Here is a 22,104-nt window from a genome sequence, read left to right as displayed (position 1 = left end):
TAGAGATGAAAAGTTTATAGCTTACCTACGCATCATCTCTTAAAAACAGTAGAGCACCTTCAGTCTCCTTAAAAAGGGGCCATATATATTTTTTTTAATTTTTATTTTTTGAGTATAGTTGACACATAATGTTACATCAGTTTCAAGTGATTTTAATGATTTGACAAGTTTAGAAGTTATGCTATGTTCACCATAGCTATCACAATACCACTGGCTATATTCTCTATGCTGTGCCTTTTATTCCCTTGACTTATTCATTCCATAACTGGGAGCCTGTACCTCTTACTCCCATTGTTGCCCATCTCCCCACTACCCTCTCCTCTGGGAAACATCAGTTTGTTCTCTACATTTACAGGTCTGTTTCTGCCTTTTGTTTATTCATTTGCTTTGTTTTGTTTTGTTTTTTAGATTCCACATATTAGCAAGATCTTATGGTATGTCTGTGGTTATTTTTGTGCTTCTGTCTCCCAAAAAAGATATGCATATGGAAAATTAAAGCTTTAATTCATGCAAAAAGTTCATGCAAAAAGACAAAGCACCTGGTTGCTTTTTTCTGCTTGGTTATTCCTGTTGGAATCTGGAAAGTGGATGTGGCATCCTGTTTCTTCCATCACTTTTTTAATATTGTTGCCACCTTTGCCGATTACATGGGAATGTTCTGTATGTGAAACATCCATCTTCAAGGTGACTCGATTACTCTATACGGAAATAAGGTATTAATTCTTGATGCATGAATAAAGAACAGTTCCTTAAAACACTTTTTCTCCAAGGGAAGAGTACTAACAAAAAGTGACCCGACAGGAAACACTATAGATTTCTTGGTAGTACCATCTCAATCTATAAATGTATATTTTCTATTTCTCTTTGGCTGTAAAAAAGAAATTCTCACCTTAAGACAGATCTGTCAGAATAAATTGAAAGATAAACCCTTTACCAAGATAACTTTTTGGAAAGCAGCATTTAAATAAAGTCAGGCATAATTACAAATAAATTATTCAGTTTTTTCTTTAACAGAGATTATTCATGAAACATTTCATTCAAATAACAAAAAAAATGAAAATAATTACAAGACTGAATATATATAGGTTAGTAGGAATGTTGAACTATGACAGAAACAATAAAAATAAAACTCAAAACTGAATAGGAAAGTATTTGTAAGTGTTGTTTTCACAATTTGTCTATTACTGTAGGTCAAACTTTACAGAGCAGACCTGTTATTCTCACTGATAGGAAGAATGAAGAAGGGCCAACAAAGCACAGAGCTCCAGAAGTAACATGGTTTACTTAAACCAAAACAGAGTATAAGATTAGTTATAATAAAGCAAAACATAACATTCTAAGACATAATGAATAACTGTGATCAGATTAGAATCTGTGTACTTAATTTTGGGAAATTGGGTATTATAAAATGAGAAAGACATGAAATATTTTCTCATTTGTAAGACTGATGTAAAAATTCTTCAGTGCTCAGAACTAAAATTAGAAAGTCAAAATACAACAAGATGTTAAAAATATCAATGGTTTTTACATAGCCTTAATTTTAAAATTTTAAACATATCCATTAAACACTTTGATTTTTAGATTTAGTTCTTTTAGTTTAACATTTGAAGTTCAGGAAATCAATATTCTTCCTGGGAAAAGATTCTAGAATATTTAATAATTGTAAGGCAAATAAGTCTTAAAAATAAAAAAGAAGAAGAAAAGGAAAAAAAAAAAAAAAAGTAAGAGATCAGAAACCATTTCAGTGAAATACCAAGTGGTAAAACATAGTGGTTAAGAACCAGACAGCCTGGATTTAAATCCCACCTCTTTGTTTATTAGCTACTGGATTCTGGGCAAATTCCCTAATATCTCTGTGCTGAGTTAGTTATGAACATTAAACAAGTTAATATTTGTAAGATGCTTATTAGCAAAGTGCCTACCACATAGTATATGATTTAGAAGAGTTTACTAGAATAAATTCTCACAAATCAGTATACATTTTTACACAATTATATTTCCCTATTATCTAGCTTATACCTGCAGAAAGAGAAAGAACTTATAAGACAAAGTTGTCAAGTTTCACGCATATCGGAGATCATTCTGGCATCATAAAGGCAAATATGATAATTCTTCTAAACTTCATCACTTGCCCTATACTAATCAGCATCATTGTCTATTTCTGAAGATGCATATACATACAAACACATATATATGTACTTATATGTACGTACATAAACACGTGTGTGTGTTTGAGTACTTATATATAATATTATTCATTTACCTAGCTTGAGAACCTATTCAAATTTTAAACAGAACTTCACATCCATTGTAGAATCACACATGCTTATTTTTAAACCCACCATTACTTTCTCCTGGTTTTTCTTCTCCAAATGGTTCTTTTCATAACAGCATGAAGTAGCCCTTGCAGAGACAAGGTTCTGACATCTGAGTGTCCTTAACATTCACTTACTTTTGTGTCTAAGACAGACATGATCATTTCCTTGGCCTCCTTAACATCTTCTTTCTTTCCAGAAACCTTAATATGGGGATCTATAAGAAACCAAAAACAAAAAGCTCATATAAAACCCCAAACTCTTTGTATTAAAATTTATGTTACAATGTAAGAAAAGAGATTCATAAGAAATTCAAGATTTAATTCATTCTAGGTATGTTACCATTGTAATCAAAACAGGAATATGGAAAATCCCCAAGTTGTATATTTTTCTATGTGGACTTTTTTCCTTCTGAAAGCTGGCTAAACTATTGAATTGCAAAATAAGTTTATCACATAATTATTTTTTAAACAAGTAAAGAATTTATAAATTCAATTTATTACTTACTACATTCTTGCTACATTCCAAGTCCTGATCTAAGGCTTTAAGAGTATTAACTCATTTAATCTACCCCACAGCTTTGTAAGGTTCTTTTCCTGAGGAAATTAAGGCACAGAGCAGTTTAGTAACTTGCCCTAGAAAACCACTAAGAGACTCATTCATTACAATCCAACGTCTTCCAACTCTGGATTCACACTTTTACACTACGTGATAACCTAATTCAGAATTTATCTTTACATACCAAGATTAATATAATAAAACATAATGATTCAGCAGTATTTATTTAGAATTAGTGTTACATGACTACTATATGTATTAGTATATATTATCGATTACTGCCACAGACTGTTACAAAGGAAAACATTCATTCATTCAGCAAATATTTTCTGAACCTCTACTATGTACCAGGCACTATTCCAGGGGCTGGAGGATATATTAGTAAAGAAAAAGACACTTGTCCACATGCAGCTTACAGTTTTATATACAGGGAGAAAAAAATGAATCAAATAAATTATCTAGTGTATTAGAATATAACTTGTGAGAAGGGGAACAAGAGAGAAGGGTGAAGAGGACCAACTGTGGGAAGGGGGTCAGCGCATCAGGCCTCACTGAGAAAGTGAGGTCTGAGTAAAAAGCTTGAAGGAGGTGAGGCAGTTCGCCAAGCTGGAATCTTCACAAGGAGGGAAACACCAGAGCCAAAACTCCGGGTGAGGATGTGTCTCTTCAGTTCTCTCTTTTGTCAGATTTCCAAGTCTCCCCTGCAACAGGGTGTTCTGTTACCCCATGGGTTGGCTTGACAGAGACCAAGACCATTTGGGGGGAAGCCAGAAGTTCTATACCATTAGACTAAAGTGATAAGGCTGAAGAGCAGAGAGGGCATCATCATCACCATCACTAGTGATGTCAACCTCACTGACCCCTTACAGCACACCTTCTCTGCTGAGTCCTTCCTACTCGGAACTACACTTCAGATGAGCAACGGGGTCGGAAATGTTTGCTGAACATTTTCTACAATTAACAAGCAGTTCCAACTGAGTCCTTCCAAACCATCACTTCTCTAGGATAAGAAAAGAGAACCACCTGGTGGAAATTTTATCAAATTCCACATACTTCCCTGATACTGTGACTTACATATCCCCATCCAACAGTCCATTTGAAAATCAATGCCATGATGAGCAGGTCATATTCATAAGGTAAAAATGAGCAACTGAATAGAGAGAGGAAGGAAGGGAGGGGAAGATGGAGGGAGGGAGGGAAGAAACCCTATACTAAAAATACAGGCTCTTAAGACCAGGACAGAGCAATCACAGTCAACAACAGTGCACCACCAAGTTTCAGAGCTCAGGAATGCCTCTGGCCTCCTGCGGGGACATCCCAACAGCTGTGCTTAATTTGAGTCAGCTGTCACCTCTAGCCACCCGTGCTACCCCCCCTTCCCAGACTATCTCCTGGGAGCTGCCCTAGGCTTTAGACTCTTCTCCTTACCCTGTTCTTTAATCCTTCCTCTGATGCCTGCCATGTCACAGGGACACTATGAAGATGAAAGATCTTAGGATTGGTTTAAACCTTCTAAAATGTTTAAGTGTCAGGTGTTATAAGGTCACGGGCCTAAAAGTAGGGCAAAACGGATGTCAAACAAGCTGAAGTCAGTATGGCATCATGTTCACATCGATTACTCTTTAGTGTATCTTAACAGGAACCACGTTTTCTCTGTAAGATTCTCACCAACTTTAACATACTTATGTAAACAAAGCATTTTCTTCAGTAATTCTTACTATATCCATTATAGCTCCTCTAGGAAATGTTCACATTACGAGCTATCTACATTCAAAATTTTGATCCCAGCTATCTTTGCTTTGATTTTAATTACCGTCGGCTGACTCTGATGTTTATCTCCACTGAAAATGCTTACTACTGGGGGATAAGGACCTGGCATTTCTCAAAATACACCTGATTGCATTCAATTGTAACATTTGTTAAAATGTACATTCCTGGGTCTTCAGGATCCAGTAATTTGGCATTTTGTTTGTTTCCCAAGTTATTTTTCAATCATGTGTAGGACAGAACAGATAAAACCACATAAAAATATAAATGTAGTATCTTATGTATCAGCCAAGAATATATAACACAAAATGGTTCTACAGGAGAAAAATGTATTTTCTTACAAAATAAATTAATAGTTAAGTACTGAGCGGTATGCTAATATGAAAACCTATTACTTGTACAGGTTGGATAATCACATTAAAATTCCTATGCACCTGTAGAGGGACAGGAAGCCTCAGATCCAATTTATGAGAGAATTTTATTTTCTACCATCTCTGTATCAACAGAACAATAAAATGAAAAGCAAATGCCTCAACAGAAAATACATTTTGCTTCAAAGTGAAAGAGCACCATCTAGTGACCTAAAATTATAAATTATCAAGGGACATAGAGCTGTACACACAACACACAGTCTCCAGGACCCAAATCAGCACTTGTTTGGAAAATGGTTCTTTAAATAATCAAGTCTCATGAACAGTCATGAGAAAATCCATCAAGAGAAAAACAATCATGACAGTATTCTGGTTTAGACTGCTAAAGTGGCCAATAATAGTGTCTTCCTCATGCCCTCCTTTGCCCTTGCTTAGAAGATATGTACAGGATGTGAACTCTTAATCCAGGCTGGACTTATTGTGCTTATTTCAAATCCTGAAGTTCAGCTCTCTGTATTCAATGAATGTTCTCTTTCACAGTTTAAATGTATCCTTGCAAGGGGCTGAGGTTTTACTCAGACCTATTCTGGAACTACTTGATGGAGAAAAGTTACAGGATTAGCTTTATTAACAAACATAAAAGAATGGGCCAGCTATGAAGACTGTAGGAAGATGGCAGAGTAATAGGGAATGAGTGTAAAATCTCCCCTGACTCAAAATAATTGCTCTGAAGGATAACTCCAATTTGGGCCATGAAAGTTTTGAGATATTTGCTCTAAAAGTAATATTTATTGCTGTATAATCAACCCTCAAGCTCTCTAAATACGAGAATTGTCTTAATTAGTTTTATAACTTCATAGCGCCAAACAAGTAACAGATACTCATTAAACAGTAGGTGAATGGACTGAAGGAGCCCCTATTTTTGGAAATGGCTTCCTAGACGGAGGAGATAGAAATTCAAGGGAAGAGGCTAAACTTCATATCTAAGGTGATCAGAGGTCCTGTGCATCCCAGAACCATTTTGACTTCAAATATTTTTATCTCAGTACCTCTATAAAAATAGAACTCTCAAATGTCCATCCAGAATTTTGGTTTTTAGATTCCTGCCCCATCAATCTGTTTACACTTCTGTGGTGTAATCCCATGGAAGAGAGGAAGACCAAATGGTGTTGCAACCTTCAATAAGTTATATGAAGTTGTATGGACATGGGTAAAAATGGGTATTTTTTACATGTATACTGCAAAAAAGCTAAACCTTTGAGCAAAAAATGCTTTTATGACTTCTATATGGAAATTCATAAGGAATTGATAAGGCAACAATTGTTTTTATAAGAATACATGCTAAAAACCATATTTTCAGTAAATATATATATTTTAAAAAGTTAGGATGTTTATATGAGCTTAAGTGAAGTTTAGTTATGATTTTTTAAAAGATTTAGCTCTTGGTACTCTGGTTGCACTCTCTGATTTCCCATACTTGGAAATATTCCCATTCCTGGAAACATTAGTAAAAAATTGTATTGCATTTTCCTTCTCTCCTCAAGCTTAAACTTCCTTTCATTTATTCTTATTCCAGAGAAAAATGTATAGGACAGATTTATGTCAGCTTTATTATTGTATTTATTATGCTACAGAAAGTAATGGATTATTGACATATGATCAATTCAAGCCATCACTGTTTCACCAATGATCTGTTGATAGCTATTTTCCTGTCTCCATGACTGAGTATTGTTGCAAAAAGATTCAACACCAAAAAATCAAAGCAATGCTTTTATTCTCAGCAGGTTCTCTTGGAGAGAGAAAACAACAGAAAATCCCTTGTTTAACTAACCTATCTCCTCCCACGCACAACACCCAAAATAAAAGACATAACATTAGTGCTGCACTTCTGTTTACAGGGGAAAAGTTCTATGTCATGGCCTGAAATCAAGATGGCTTTGGTACCTTTTATGAATGTATATAAAACTGTCAAACTGGCCTCGTATCCATAAGAAGAGTGCAGTGGACAGAATTCACTTTCTTTTGGCTTGGAGCTCTCTTCACTTTTATTTCAAGTTCTTCCTAAAAAGTCTTAGCCTTTAAAACTGTCTTAGAAGAAGGACATTGGCTGGGACTGGGTCCATCACCACTGTTAGAAGTGGTCAGGGTTGATAGGCCTCTCCAACTTCCTCTAACATTCCCTGCAACCACTGGGAATATATCCACAGCCATCAAGAAGTTAGTTCCAAAGTAGTAATGGGAAATTTTTTTTTTTAATTTTTTTAAATAAGAAAGACTGTGCTGTAGGGTAAGGATTTTATGAAACACAAAATATAAACCAGACTCAGAAAAAGGCCTGGGCATCCTCTAGGTACTGGCTGACTAGGATCATATAGGGAAATGCTATGAAAAGCCAGCAGATATCAAGCAGAATGTATTAAAGGTTTTGATGACTGACTCCGCAATAGATTCCTTTCACACTGTGGGAAAAATATATAAATTCCACAATAATGATAATAAGTTCTGAATCATAATTAAGTCATAAACAAGATCTGTTACCTTGAAAAAGTCACTGAATCTCTGGAGGAGAGTTTCTTCAATGAGGGAGTTTGGTCAGAACATCATTATACTTTCAAATAAATCCAAATGCCTTTGTTGTGAAGCAATACTATAACATTCTTAAATAAAACTAACCTCATAAATAACTTCATTTTCCAAGTTCTTGGTATTTCAAGAGCTACTTACCCAAGACATCACAGTCTAAATGTTTCCAAGAGCCTTAAACTGTAGTCAGTAAACACAAAGGTGGGAAACAGTGACCTGGCATGATCCACGACCGGCTTCAGAGACCGCAGCTTGAGCTTTCCTCTTGTTCTGCACACTCTATGAATGTGCAATTCTGCACCAACATAGATGAAATTTGGTATTCACCCTACTGGCATTTCCTGAATAAAGTGCTTCTAGGCACCAAACAAATGCAGGGGAAACCTGCATATGGAGATGGGAGTGTCCTTTAAACCCTATCTGAGCCATGCTGTGGTTCAAAATTAGATACCACTCAATCCATGTGCTATTTTGATCACTATTCCTTAACATTACCAAGTCACTGCTGATCAACAAAAGTGAATTTGACTCTTGGTCATAGGGTCATGGCCCATATTTTCCTGTGAAACAAAAGTTTCCTTCTGACCTCTTGAGAAACAGACTTTCCTTCTTAAACAAAAATGTTATATCCAAGTCAAGTAACATACTGATATCACATTTTTTTTCCGATATCAGATTTTTAACTGAACATATGTGCTTTAGCAAGAGATGGAGGAAACCTGAACTGACTCATTAAATCTTACTGGAAATTATTTTAAAGAAATGAAACAGAATGACAGTAGTCAATGCACTTTAAGCTGATTTTATAGCCAGTAATACAGACTCCCAGATTCTTTCAAGGATGACAAGCATTTTAATAAACTGAATTAGAATAAGAAGGTAAAAAGTGTATTTGGAGAGTAGGTAGAAGAACCCAAGCTATAAATATTTAAGATAAAATGTTGGTGAGCAGCTATAACACATCAGATATTACAACTGGATTAAGAAAAAACCAAATCTACCTGTTGCAGGCATTCGCTTAACCAAATATGTTGCTTTAGAATAAGGTATAAAATAATCCTTACTTATTTTAAAAGAGAAAAAATTAACTTCCTAGTTAATTAGACAATAAAGGGAATGAGAAGAGAGAAATGCAAAAGCAAATTTGTTTTAAAATTTAAAAAACCTGGTTTTCATAAGAAAAAGATGTTTCCATTGGTACACATAATCAGTTTAAACACCACGATGCCCCAGGATAACTTTCTATCAAAATTCCATTTGGCAGAGTGAAACTTAATACTCAACAGAGGAAGTGTGTTCTTGACCGGATATTGGCATAAGTGACATGAGCAAATCAAGCGATAGAAAGTACGACATCTTTTTCAGTTCAACTATTTGGCAGCGACTGGAGGTGAGGTGCCTTCATCACTACAGTAATGAGCGCTTTTAGGCAGGTTTTGCTAAATGAAAAGGTGCACACACATCCCAAAATGGACCCTGTGGAAAAGAGCTATTACCCTTTGAAAATTCACAGCTATCTAGAAGATACGCAAGAACTTTTACTGATAGAATGCAAGTATCTCCAAAATAATAAAAGCATTCAAAATATAGTGACAATATGCTCTTCTAATTGTTCTGAGTTGTTTCAACTTTAGGAGGAAAGAAGGCATGAGAGAGGGAAAGGGTAAATAAGGCACATGCCTCTTCTCTGTTAAGATCCTTTGTACCATATCAAAGCTGTTTATGTAGTCAGAAACAAGCCCTATGGACTCAGCAAAAACCTAGAAATAATTTCAGAGAAGAACAATGAAATGCAAATAAAGTATTAAGCAAAATCAAGGCATAGCAGGTGAAATAACCAAGAACAGATGTATTTAAGAAGTGTGAGAATTAGGAAAGAGTAAACGACCTTATCTTACAAACCACCTTATCTTACGCAGTATAAACTGAACTACAAGCATAACTGCAGAGTGCTGTTCATGCAAAACAAGGGCGAGAAAAATCCAAAGCACAAGAGAAAGTTAGCTCTGGAATATGGAGTGTGGAAAAAGAAAGCTAAAAACACAAAGCCTAACTCAATTAGTTTCTGAAGCCTTTTGGTAGCAAGCTTTATATTCCAGAGATAGTAAGGACAAGGATTCTGACAAGGGGGAGGAAAGGAAACTTAAGTGCCAGGAGGAAATCTGGAATCATCTGAATGATTTCTATGTAACAGATCTACAGAAAGCATTGGCAGTGCTAGTTTGCTACAAGGGAGGACGGGCACATACATATGTATGAGCTAGAGATGGACAACTCTTGTTGCAGTGGGAACAAAGCCCAAGACACAAGGCATGACAAAAACAAGAATGCAAGGACCCAGGATAAGGAAGGAGAACCCACACTGAATGGAACAGGAGTCCCAGGGCTAATACTCAGTGGTCCGTCTGACCAACGAGAGAGCACTGCAGTGGAGAGAGAGGCATGTGCCAAGATAAAGCCTCCCCTGGAGCTGTACTGAGATAACAGCAAGTTATGCAAGAATTTCGAGGAGCCAGAAATGACTAATCGTCATTCTCTCTCCAAGGAATACTGATGTTCACAGTGTACATGGAATGTCCCAGTGGTATTGCCTGTGGGCTAAACCCGAAGTGCTGTTATCTATGGCCAGGGCAGACTGTTCCTTTTTACAACAGCTGGGACTATTCGTGAAAAATCCTAACACAAAACTGCTGGCTGCCATTCCCAATAGGCAACCATGCATTTAAGGGTTCACACACTTTAGACAAGGAAAGTACCGTAAATGAAGACTTGACCACATCATACCACATAAAAATTGTTTGTTTTACGTCCAGCTTACTAAGAGAAGAAACTTAAAAGCCAGAAAATCTGTCTTCTGAAGATATTTGAGGCACAATTAAGGATTATGTAAGAAAAAGCAAACAAATAACATGGAGGACATTGGGAAATGGAGAGGAGAAGGGAGTTGAGGGAAAGTGGAAGGGGAGGTGAACCATGAGAGACTATGGACACTGAAAAACAACCCGAGGGTTTTGAAGGGGCCGAGGGCAGGGAGGTTGGGGGAACCAGGTGGTGGGTATTGGGGAGGACACGTTTTGCATGGAGCACCGGGTGTGGTGCAAAAACAATGAATACTGTTACGCTGAAAAGAAATTAAAAAAAAAAAAAAAGAAAGAAAAAGAAAATGCAAAGCTCTTAGGAATTCAGTTCTAAAAGTAACTTGCCAGCCCAAGACTGGCATAAAAATTCTCCACCTTTCTCATCTTTACTGTAAGATCTAGTGAGAAAGTTTCACAGATCGCACTGAAGAGCAGTTAATTAAGGGTTCATGTGACTCTGGGTATTAAAAACTGTTTCAACCTTGTTCATGATATCAGGAAAGCAATTTTCACAAAAACTGGAAGTACCTAATGTTAAATAAATGGGCCTTCAATTCTTGGGGAAAATGTCTATCCGCCAATCCCTTCTTCCTACTCCGGCTTTCTATAGACGAACTGAAAAGCCCTTAATAGATTTATTTATGTATCACACATAGTGAAAACAATTGTCATGTCCCTGTCTTCCACTGTAACATGTTTCTGTATATTATTTGTTTCTTTCATACTTTTTTGAGAACTTGAGTAAATTGTTTTTTTTTTTTTTTCTTTTGAGTAAATTGGAACCAAGGGTCTTAATCTCTCAGTCCTAAGAGATTTATATCTTCTGGGGCACAAAATTATAAATTAAATTATCAAATAACTTCAAGATGGTCCTTATTTTTCTTAATTAAAATGTCTAAAGTTACCTTGAAGTCTAATAGTTTCTAAATCAGGATTTACCAAACATTTATCCAAAGGTAATACTCCCTTCCCCCAGCCTATATCATCCACAATTCTCTTTTTTCCCCTTTAAGATTCTAAATACTGGGCGCCTGGGTGGCTCAGTGGGTTGGGCCGCTGCCTTCGGCTCAGGTCATGGTCTCAGGGTCCTGGGATCGAGTCCCGCATCGGGCTCTCTGCTCAGCGGAGAGCCTGCTTCCCTCTGTCTCTCTCTGCCTGCCTCTCCATCTACTTGTGATTTCTCTCTGTCAAATAAATAAATAAAATCTTTAAAAAAAAAAAGATTCTAAATACTAATCTAAGCAGAATCATACAGTATTTGCAAAATTGATCTTATTAAATAAACTTTTTTTCTCTAGAAAGAGCTTCTACAAATTAAAAACAAAAAGCAAACATACACTAATTGTCCTAAATGGTTCAATAGAAAAATGGTCAAGAAATATATTAACTTGAATAAAGTTCAACCTTACTAAATAATTTTTTATTTATAAAATTGGGGGGGATTTTAAATTACAAGGCTAACAAGGATATAGTTAGGCAAACTAATATACTTTGGATGGAAATAAAAAATGGTGCAAAATGCCTGGAGAGTAATGAAGTACTGGAAATATTCATAAGGAATCACAGTATTGGGGCACCTGGGTGGCTCAGTTGTTAACTGTCTGCCTTCAGCTCAGGTCATGATCCTGGGGTCCTGGGGTCGAGCCCCAGGTCAGGTTCCCTGCTTGGCAGGAAGCCTGCTTCTCCCTCTCCCACTGTCCCTGCTTGTGTTCCCACTCTCATTATGTCTTTCTCTGTCAAATAAATAAATAAAATCTTTTAAAAAATCACAGTATCATCATTTTATTTTAAGGATACATATATATTGAGCAGAATAAAAAGGAAAACAACCACTAGTGATTACTTTTAAGTAATGAGGTCTCAAGTAATTTTTATTTTATTTTACGCTTCAAGCTCTTCTGTATTTTCTACCATGAAAAAGTACACTTTTAAAATGTGGAAAAAGAAGATCATCTGTATCAGTAAAGTCCTGAGATCAAGTTAAATTCTTGTACTTTAAATCTTGTCAAAACCCCTTGTTTTCCAAGCACAATGTTTTAAGAGTTCCCTTAAAAATTTAGACCTTTAAAAACGTTAATGATAATGACAAATGTTTTCTCAATTTGAAAAGTTCCTTCTTTCTCATCTACAGTTCTGTGATGGCTTTTTGCCATGCAGTTTCTGAACTTTACCTCTCTTTATTTGTTGGGCCATATCCTTAAAATTTTATCAATGTACTTTGGCTCTGAACACAGACTTCCTCAGTGAAAATGGAGCAGGAATACATAATGACAGGGTTAACAGCAGTTGAAAGGCACGGCTGGAACAGAATCCAATAGCTGGTGAAGACCATATGTTTATGGCCACCACTAACTATACATGGAATTCTTTTAAACATTTATGGTCACATCTCTTTCTTTCTTCCACAACTATTTCCAAAATAAATGGAAACAATCCTGGTAATGGGAGTTCAGTCCTCTTTCTTGAAAGAATTCCCCAATGTCCCCACAAGCAAGGACATTTAGGAAAGCATTATTTACGTATCATTCTCAGGGTATGATTAAACTACCCATTAATATAAGTAAATAATAACTTCGAAGGTAGTGTCCTCATAACAAACAGTTTCACCAGGATTTCTCTGTCTTCTCAGCAGGAAAATCCAAGAGTTGAGAATGTATCTGGTTATGCTCCATTAGCCACTGCCCCAGGGCCATTCTCCACGGCTGGCTCTGCCCTGCTTTGCACCCAGGAAGCCAAACCAGCATCTCTGGCAGCAGCTGTGCAGCCCTGTGAGTTCAACTCCACTGAGCAATCTCCTGCCCCAGTCCCTTTCCATAGAGGTCCCATAATATTCTGTCCTCCCTTTGTCCCACAGCCCATGGGGGATCCCGGCTATGGTTCTTGCCAGCTTTTGTGCCTCATCGCCTGTTAATAACTATTTGCTTGTCCTTTTACTCAGTCCTTCATTCAAGTTTATTTAAATCTTTTGGAGTTAATTTTGCTTTCTGTCAGAACGAGAATGTTAACACGTTTTCCACCAATTCCTTTTTTTCTCTTGGTGAGAAAATGTACAGGAGGTTGGGGGTGGTGAAGTAGAGAAGCTCATTCAACATTTGTGCTTGTCTTTCTTTGTAAGGCACTAACTTTTACAGGGTAGAATCCATGCCTTATATAGGTTGAGAATAAAATTCCTTAGGTCTCAGCAGATACTTTTTTGAAAATATTGATTTCTTCTTCTTGTTCAACACAACTCAACTTCACAACTATAGTCAAGAATTGTGACACCGTTTTTGCTCCTTTCCTCCCCTCCCCCACTTTCATGTCTCTGTCCTTCTCCCTGACCCCAGAGGCTGTTAAAGCAAATGTATTTTTATCATATGGTCATGTTTATTCTGGTTCATTACTGGAAGTATCTTGGCACCTTCAGATATTCCTTGATAAATGTGTTGTAATGTTTATAGGACCTTTGAGAAATATGTGTGGATTCAGCAGCATTTAAAAACTTCTTTAATATTTTCTTGGCTTCCATACAATTTTTTACCTCTAAAGGCATTTGTTTGTATGTTCCGCTCCCAAAAAACACTGTTTTAACTACATACATACATTTTTTTGTGCCAACTTCAAATCTCTAGAAGTAGGATTTCTGCAAACCATTAGTCATCCTAAAGTCAGAGTTTCTTTCTGAAGCAGGGGAGGTCTATCTTTGTGGAGCTGGTGAACCTGCCTCTAATTGCATTCAAAGACTGTGTACATATGCATTGGTAAGTTTTTCTGAATGGATCTGCAGATTCTCAAAGAGGCTGAAACAGTTGAGAAGTCTTCATCTAAGCAGAAGGAGTTTTATAAAGGCATTAAGAGAGCATATTTTAAAATACTTTAAGGATTCAGTTTTGGTTTGGCATTACTGCAAGCTGGTATTTGTCTTCTTTTCAGAAATGTTCAACAATTACATTTTGGGGCATAATTTCAGCAGTTATATTTAAAACATGAAAGCTAACCAAAAAGATGAGACCAAATTTGTGTTCATCATCTCTTTCTTTCAGTTATTCTAAAAGACATAGGAGAAAGTAGTAACAGAAAGAATGGAAGGTCTGTGAAAGAAGGCACAATTGAATCAAGTCAACTCCTTAAAAAAAAATATCCTACATATTGTACTAGAGTAAAAATCCTAGAACCTTTATCATTCTGCTACAGAAATAGATCTTTATTCAGCCGATGATATAAAAATCTTGATTCAGTACATCTCCTACATATATCAAAGAACTTCAGAGCTGGAACGGAACAATGTTCTAGTCTTCCTTCCCTTCCTTCATGGAAGTTCATGAGTGTTCACCAGAATGGGCCAGGCACATCTCACAAAGTCCAGTCATTGTGGTGAGGACTCCTCAGTCAGGGCCATGTAGGTGATCACAGATTTTAAAACCTCCTTACTCCCAGCACACCTTCCTCCAAATGTCATCTAGACTTGCTGCATTTTTAGTCACAGAAAGTGTGCCATTTCACAAAAAGCAAAAGGTAGCTGTTAACAATAATGTCCCCAAACCATCTTTCTCATCATAAACCTTCCAAGATTTCTAAATTTATAGAATTAAAAGTTTGAATTGTTTGTTGTGTTCTCAATGCCCTCATGATCAGGACTGCACCCAGCTATCCAGCTTTCACTTTCCTTCACTCCTTCCAGATAAGCTGCACTACAACCAAACATAAACACTCCCCATGATGTCCTACAGCTTCTCATCTCCATATACTCACTTTTGGCTCCACTTTCGGCTCCATCCATCCAATCCTCACCGCCTTAAGGTCAACCCAAATGCTACATTTTACCAGGTCCCTCCAGAGCAACGTAGATCTCTGCGGGCTTCTCTTTCACTCCCAGTCCTCAGACAGAAGTCAAATATGAGATCAATCCTTAGTCCCCTATCACATGCTACTACTGTACTGTCCACACACCCACCATTCTTAAGTCTGCAGCCTTCTTCATCTCATGGAAGCCACCATGTCCGGCTTTTGTATCTTTCACAGAACATACTATTTACTGTATCTTCAAATTAGATAAGCATCTGGATTTCCCTAGAGTAACCGGTATCTGCTTCCTGGTCTTTTTATGCATGTGTCACCACCTTGTCTGTACTCAAGAGTGCACTCCCCCAGCACACCCATACCTCCCATCCCACTCTGGCATGGCCATCTGCTAGGCTCATTCTGTCTTTGGGCAATCACCCCTACTTTCCTCAGCATCTCCTTCTATGAACTGATTTTAAGTGAAGCAATTTTACTTTTCTGAATCTTCAATCTCTGGCACAGGTAGGTTATGGAGTAAATTAGGTGTCCATACACACAGATAGTTGTGAGAAATAAATAACAGTAAATGGGATAACATAAGGGGCTTAGCGCAGTCCTTATTATAGTCAGTACTCCGTAAGTGTTAGCTATTATTAATGAATGATTACCATTCTAGCTCTTCTCCAGACATATTCTTATTTGCTCTTACCTCTTTTAGCGATATGGTCTGATTTAGCAGAGTCCAGCAAGTCTATATAACCTCTAGATCCCCCTGATAAAGCTACCTTAGACAGCATTTGTGACAGCATCACAGAGACCCACAGCTGGCAACAGTGGTTCTGAATGACCAAACCCCCAGAACCTTCTCACATCATCTGGTGTTTAGCTCTGCATTTCCCCTCCCCAGACAGTCCCATCAAGAGCAAACAATGTCTCTTCATTTTAACTACGGTTTTAGTGTTAATTATATTAAAATGTCTCAGATTAGCTTTATTCTGTTAGTGTCTGTGTTTTATGTTTTGTTTGATTTTTTTTCCAATTTATTTATTTTCAGAAAAACAGTATTCATTATTTTTTCACCACACCCAGTGCTCCATGCAAGCCATGCCCTCTATAATACCCACCACCTGGTACCCCAACCTCCCACCCCCCGCCACTTCAAACCCCTCAGACTGTTTTTCAGAGTCCATAGTCTCTCATGGTTCACCTCCCCTTCCAATTTACCCCAATTCCCTACTCCTCTCTAACGCCCCTTGTCGTTTTGTTTGATTTTTAATGAGAAACTCCTGTCAGACTTTGGTATCATCCTCACAGAGAGACATAGGATGAGTGAGAGCATGATAAACTGTTATTCCTGTTTTTTAGAGAAATTTTTATATGCAATTTGACATTTGATACGTTTGTTTTCCCTCACTTTTTAAGGAGTATTAGGAATATTCAAAGTATCAGCATGATAACTCCTTGATGAAGATGGGTTTTCTTCATAGCTTGTAAGAGGAAAATATTTGAAAAAAGAAAGAATTAAAATGGAATGTATTTACGTTTTCACTTTGCCATCACCTCAATGTTTGTCTCAAACAAAAATAGAAAAAAAGAAAGAAAAAAAAAACTATTTGATTAAGGCCGCAGTAAGTTCTAAAATCTGAAAATCAAAACTAATTTAGCATAAATCTATACCATCTCTACAATACATATTTTCACAGTGCAACATATCAATGATACTTACATATCAGAAACTACAGTAAAGGATTTTAAGCAAGATTTCTAAAAAAATTAAATTAGGTTAAATCTGCTAAATATTGTAAGAAATTTTTCAGAAAACTTTAAGGAATTTTCACTTTGCAATTTTAATTTAAAACCTAAGAACTGATTTAGATAGCTTTGGATGGACATTAATAAAGACATGCAAACTTGAAACACTCTGTAGTCCAGCTTTCAAACTTTTTTTCAAAAGTTCACTCAATTCAGTATGCAAGTCCTTGGCCCTGCTACTTGAATACCTCCTGTTTTACTGCCCATGTTTAGGAATTGAGGCCCCAAATATTGAATATTTTGGGATCTTTAGCTTTCTCCCTGTTAAGATATAGACACAGTGTAGTTAGTGAAGTACAGTGTATGATGGAAGAACCTCAAACTAAATTGCCACCAACATTCCCAAAAATGTTTTCCAAAGAAAGGGAGCAAATACTGAATCCTCGAGTTCAGGACTGATCATGTGAACACAGATGGGTCAATAGCAATTCAGAGAATACTAGTTAAAATCAAAGAATATACATACAGGACATGATACTTATATTTGTAATGGTATAAAATCCTTCCCTAATGAAATATGGGTGTGAAAGGTGGGGTTGCTTTGAAAATGAGATGCTTTCGGGCTCCTGGGTGGCTCAGTGGGTTAAAGCCTCTGCCTTCGGCTCAGATCATGATCCCAGGACCCTGATATCGAGTCCTGCATCGGGCTCTCTGCTCAGCAGGGAGCCTGCTTCCTCCTCTCTCTCTGCCTGACTCTCTGCCTACTTGTGATCTCTGTCAAATAAATAAATAATATCTTTTTTAAAAAAAAGGAAAGAAAATGAGATGCTTTCATTGTTGAAAACATATCTTACCAGTCCTTCAGTTGGTAATTCTGGGATGATCCAAATTTTACTATGATTTACATCACTAAAGAAATGAAAATGTGTATGCTAAGGCAGTGAAGCATTTTCTTGCCCTCCTGCCCACTTACTCTCCCCCCTCCATTTTCTAGGGAACAATAAATCAAAACGCTATGCACATGGGGTCTGTCTTCTACTGCATTATTCTGGCAAGCTGCAGCCTTCCAGCCAGGCAGTACCCCCCGCCTTTGCCCTCGACTCCCACCCAGAGGCGCTGTCGCTTGGGTCTTGGCTATCCGAGACTGGGTTTGGCCTTAATCTGGTTCACAGATTGATTTTTCTTGGAACAGAATGCAGCATGAGCCACTTCTGCAACTACCAGACACTAAGTAGTAATATAATTGGAGAGAAGGACCACTATCCTGCCAGCAATGATGGAAATTTTCAAACCAGCAGGAGGCAGCTTTTGCGGGTGAGGCTGGAGGAGTGACTAAGAACTGAACTGAGTCAAATGGGAATATTTCTGTGCTGCATCCAATAACAGAATGTATATGCTAATGTTCTTATAGACTGGAAAGATTTCATATGCTCTGTGGACTAACTTTATCATATGACTGGAAAAGAGAGGGTGTTTGGATTCACTGGCAGATTTCAACAGGTCTACCCTTCCCTGTAACACTGACTTTTGTTGATTAAATTTTAATAAGACTTTTTTTTCTTAATAGGGTCAGTTCTTAATAGGGTGAGAGAAGAAATACAATTGGTATCAGCTACTCTGACATGATTATTAGTAAGTACAAAAGCATCAGAGAAGTTTCCTTCCAGAGCAGGAAAAAAAGTATTTTCCCTTTCTGGGTCCTTATCTTAGAATCCAAAATTTAAGTTGGAGAAAAGTCAAAATGCTTCATTTGTGTTCTGACTTATCTGAATTGTTGCTTAGATAAGCAATCACATTTTTGTTATTAATGGGACTCCCATGTCCTTGGTGGGGAGAACATGTTTTAGGATTCACATTGGCATTTATTATGTGTAACCTCATTAACATGAATGCCACAAATCCACAACATGAAAGTTTTGAGTTAGGCTGAGATTTACCTTCTCTTTGGAAGTAAAGAAAGTGCTTGATAAGTAAATGAATGTAAATAAAAACGTCTGGACTAAAGAAGTGCTGTTTGAACACCATCAGGTCCTTCAGAGGCTGAATTTTTATATTTTAAGCCACACAGTACCTATGAAATCATAATAACTAATCACGAATTGGTCTCCCCAGGAATGTTAGGCCATAATTAAGTTATGTAATCCACGGGAGGGAAGGAAACTTTCTTCTAATAAGTTTGCATCAGATTCAGTGACATAGGTATCACCTGGATTATTTCAGAGTAGTAATGACTGATTGAAATGTTTGTTCTCATATCATCTGTTGGTTTTTCCGAGTCAGACTGTTGAACTTGCCCAAGTTTAGTGCTCCATTTTCATTTCCTCAGCATTCCTGAATTTCATTCCACTGATTTTATGCTTTTATCTCCATCAGGCAAGGATTAGAGAAAATTAAAGGCATAAAATTTAAAACCAACTCTTTTTCCTGTTTTAAAAGGAAAAAAGTGGGAAATACCTAACCTGGAACAGAAAATGGAAATTACTGATCAATTTCAAGGCTGTATGTTTTATGCTTACTCAGATTTTCTGCCCTTCTGCTGTATCAGCATATATGCACATATCACCTTCTTCACTTTCTCTATGCTTTTGCAGCCTTAAGCATTTATTTCTTTCCCTTTTTAACCACAAGTGAATTCCAGGTCCCTTCCAAGTTAATGGATCTCTTTCCCAATAAGGTGTCCGGAAAGGATATGGCATTCCATGTGTAGAGAAATTTCTCCATAGTCACATAAACCAGATTTTTCCCACTTCTGCTGCTCAGTCTAAAGTGCCAGGGTATATAAACGGAATTATTATGGATCCTTGATGGAACTGTGCTTCTGGCAGTTTTCAGTAATTTCTAGCTCTTTTGGTTTGATCATTTGTCTACTTAAACATTCACAAGCCTAATGTAAGCAACCGGTTATTATCAGGTATGAGTCCCGGTTCTGCTGCTATGAACTCAGTTTCCTCACTCATAAAATGGTTTTGGTAATACTATTTCATAGTAAGTGCTTAGTAAACATTAGTAAATATTAATGCACCTGTATCATCTGGGGGTCCCAAAACAGCACCACACTTAGACTCTGAGTCTTCGTTCGGTATACCTTCCAGTCTCTTCTCCTGCTTCTCCTCCTCTGTTCCCAGGGTACCCCGTTGCCACTTTTGTATGTCATTCACCTGGATAATCTGTCGACTCATGTAGCTTTAACTCTCATCCAATACTCCGATGTTTCCCAATTCCAATTTCCCAACCTTGATCTCTCTATAGTTTCAACCACCCAGTAAACTTTTCATTATCCTCATACTCTTCAGTTTCAATATGGCAGGCTCAAAATCTGTTACTGTCTTCTATCCTTTTGGCAGAAATGGGGATTTCCACAGTTTAGACAGGAAGCGTGTGATCTTGTCTTACTTTAATGCAAACATTGGTCTGAGCTCAGAGCTAAACCCCTCTTGAATCTTTCCCATATAAATAATTCACTTCAGCAGTACTGGGCAGGGAGACACCATCCATTATTAGAAATCATCATGCTTTTTTTTTTTTCTTTGAAAATTGCAAAATTTATTGGGTTCATTTATATGTGAAAACATTTTCTTCTTCCACCTAACCCTGATTTAACTTGTCATTTGCGATAGTGTCTTGGGAAAAGCTCAAGGCTACACTCTGGTAATTGCTAAATCACCTTTGAAAGTTGACTAGTTCAAGCTATCAGATACATTGGCTGGTGCCTAAATAATATGAGAAAGGAAAAAGAAAGAAAAGGAAAGGAAAGAAAAGAAAAGAAAAAGTAACATACATTTTGAGCAATAACTTTTCCCAAAGTCTCCAATGTTTTTAAAGTAACTATATGTTTTCAGGGTTTATTCATTATTGACTCTATTATTTTTATCCCTGATAGAGATGGTCAAGATTGCAGAAGTTTGAGGATTTGACAGAACTACATCTGCATAGAAAGAAAATCATGTCACATTAACAATTCAACACTCAGGGGCTTCCCATATCTTTCCCTGATTCACAAAGGTTAAGGATCACAGGGTCTTGAAACAAACTTAATACAGCTGTCTGTATGTATCTAAATGCCTTTACATTTAGAACCTATGAAATTCTAATAGACTCTCTATTCCAACTGAGCCTGACCAATACATTGCTGTAGCAATGAAGAATGTGCTGAGTGTCCTTTGTTTAGGAAGAAATTGCTCAAGCACTATAATGTACTTTTAAGGCTAATCTGGAAAGAGATTAAAACTCTTTGTTTTTGAAGGTTTCCAAAGTACACCTGCAAGTTTGACCAATGCCTATTAAGTTCCATCTCATAATAAAAGCTATGTCAATAGCCGTGTACAGAAAATTTTGAGAGAATGTACAGAAGTTTAATGTCATGCATATTACCGGGCACTGAGATGGCCTATTACAACAACCAAGGCACTCATTTAACTGGGCCTCTCCTGCAGCAGGGCTGACTCAGACCCCAGAGTTTATAAAGAGAGATGCTGGACATTTTATAATCTATTCCTCTTTCTTTTACCACATAATGTAGAAAAAGAAAACAAAGTTGACTGCATTTTTGGCCAGATACTACTATATAATGTATCATGTAAAAACCTTATGGATCTTGATTTTGGCACTTCCATTGCATGCTTTAAACATTTTTTTTCTGTATTCAGCAAACCTGACAACTACATTCTCTAATATGCCACAGACATTCCCATCAAGCTTGGCTGCAAATCAAGTCTCAATGTCTGACCATATTTCCTCAAATCGGTGGCACCTCTTATAGTCTCTTGTTTTGTTCTCTTCAAGTTTCCATAATTTTTGTTTTTCTATGTTTGTACATTCCTCAGCTTTCACTTTGTTGGCCTTGAATCTGATCAGCTCTGTGAGTCTCCTGGCCACAGATCTCTATTAGTGGGAAGGAACTGGCCCATACAAGGTTGGGTGTGTAGTATGTGCAGGCTCTTTCCGACGTAAATCAACAACAAAGACATGTTGGGAAACTACTGTCATGAGGGAAAGTGGTGCCAAGTTAAAATGATCATTTGAAAGGGAGTTTGGTTTCAGCTTGAAAGCCAGACCCCACACCTACCTAACAAAGTTAACTTCTACAACTTGATCTATTCTCCTCTGATTTAAGGCTCCCATTTCCTTTTTGATAGAAAT

At 37.1% G+C, this 22,104-nt stretch overlaps 1 protein-coding gene across 4 annotated transcripts in view; it reads right to left on the bottom strand.

The window, feature by feature from the left end:
- The window catches only part of BICC1 (BicC family RNA binding protein 1), a 272,291-nt gene that overhangs the window by 38,607 nt on the left and 211,580 nt on the right, over positions 1-22,104 (bottom strand). For all 4 annotated transcript variants that reach the window (XM_044239535.1, XM_044239536.1, XM_044239537.1 and 1 more), the window contains exons 4-5: positions 2,453-2,532; positions 540-698 (exon numbers count right to left, since the gene is read on the bottom strand). In XM_044239535.1, the coding sequence (XP_044095470.1) occupies positions 540-698; positions 2,453-2,532 (239 nt within the window). The remainder of the gene's footprint in view (positions 1-539; positions 699-2,452; positions 2,533-22,104) is intronic.

The sequence above is a fragment of the Neovison vison genome, chromosome 2, assembly GCF_020171115.1.
Source record: "Neovison vison isolate M4711 chromosome 2, ASM_NN_V1, whole genome shotgun sequence".
Lineage (NCBI taxonomy): Eukaryota > Metazoa > Chordata > Mammalia > Carnivora > Mustelidae > Neogale > Neogale vison.
The sequence above is the reverse complement of the archived record's forward strand: the minus strand, read 5'-3'. Positions and strand labels throughout refer to the sequence as shown.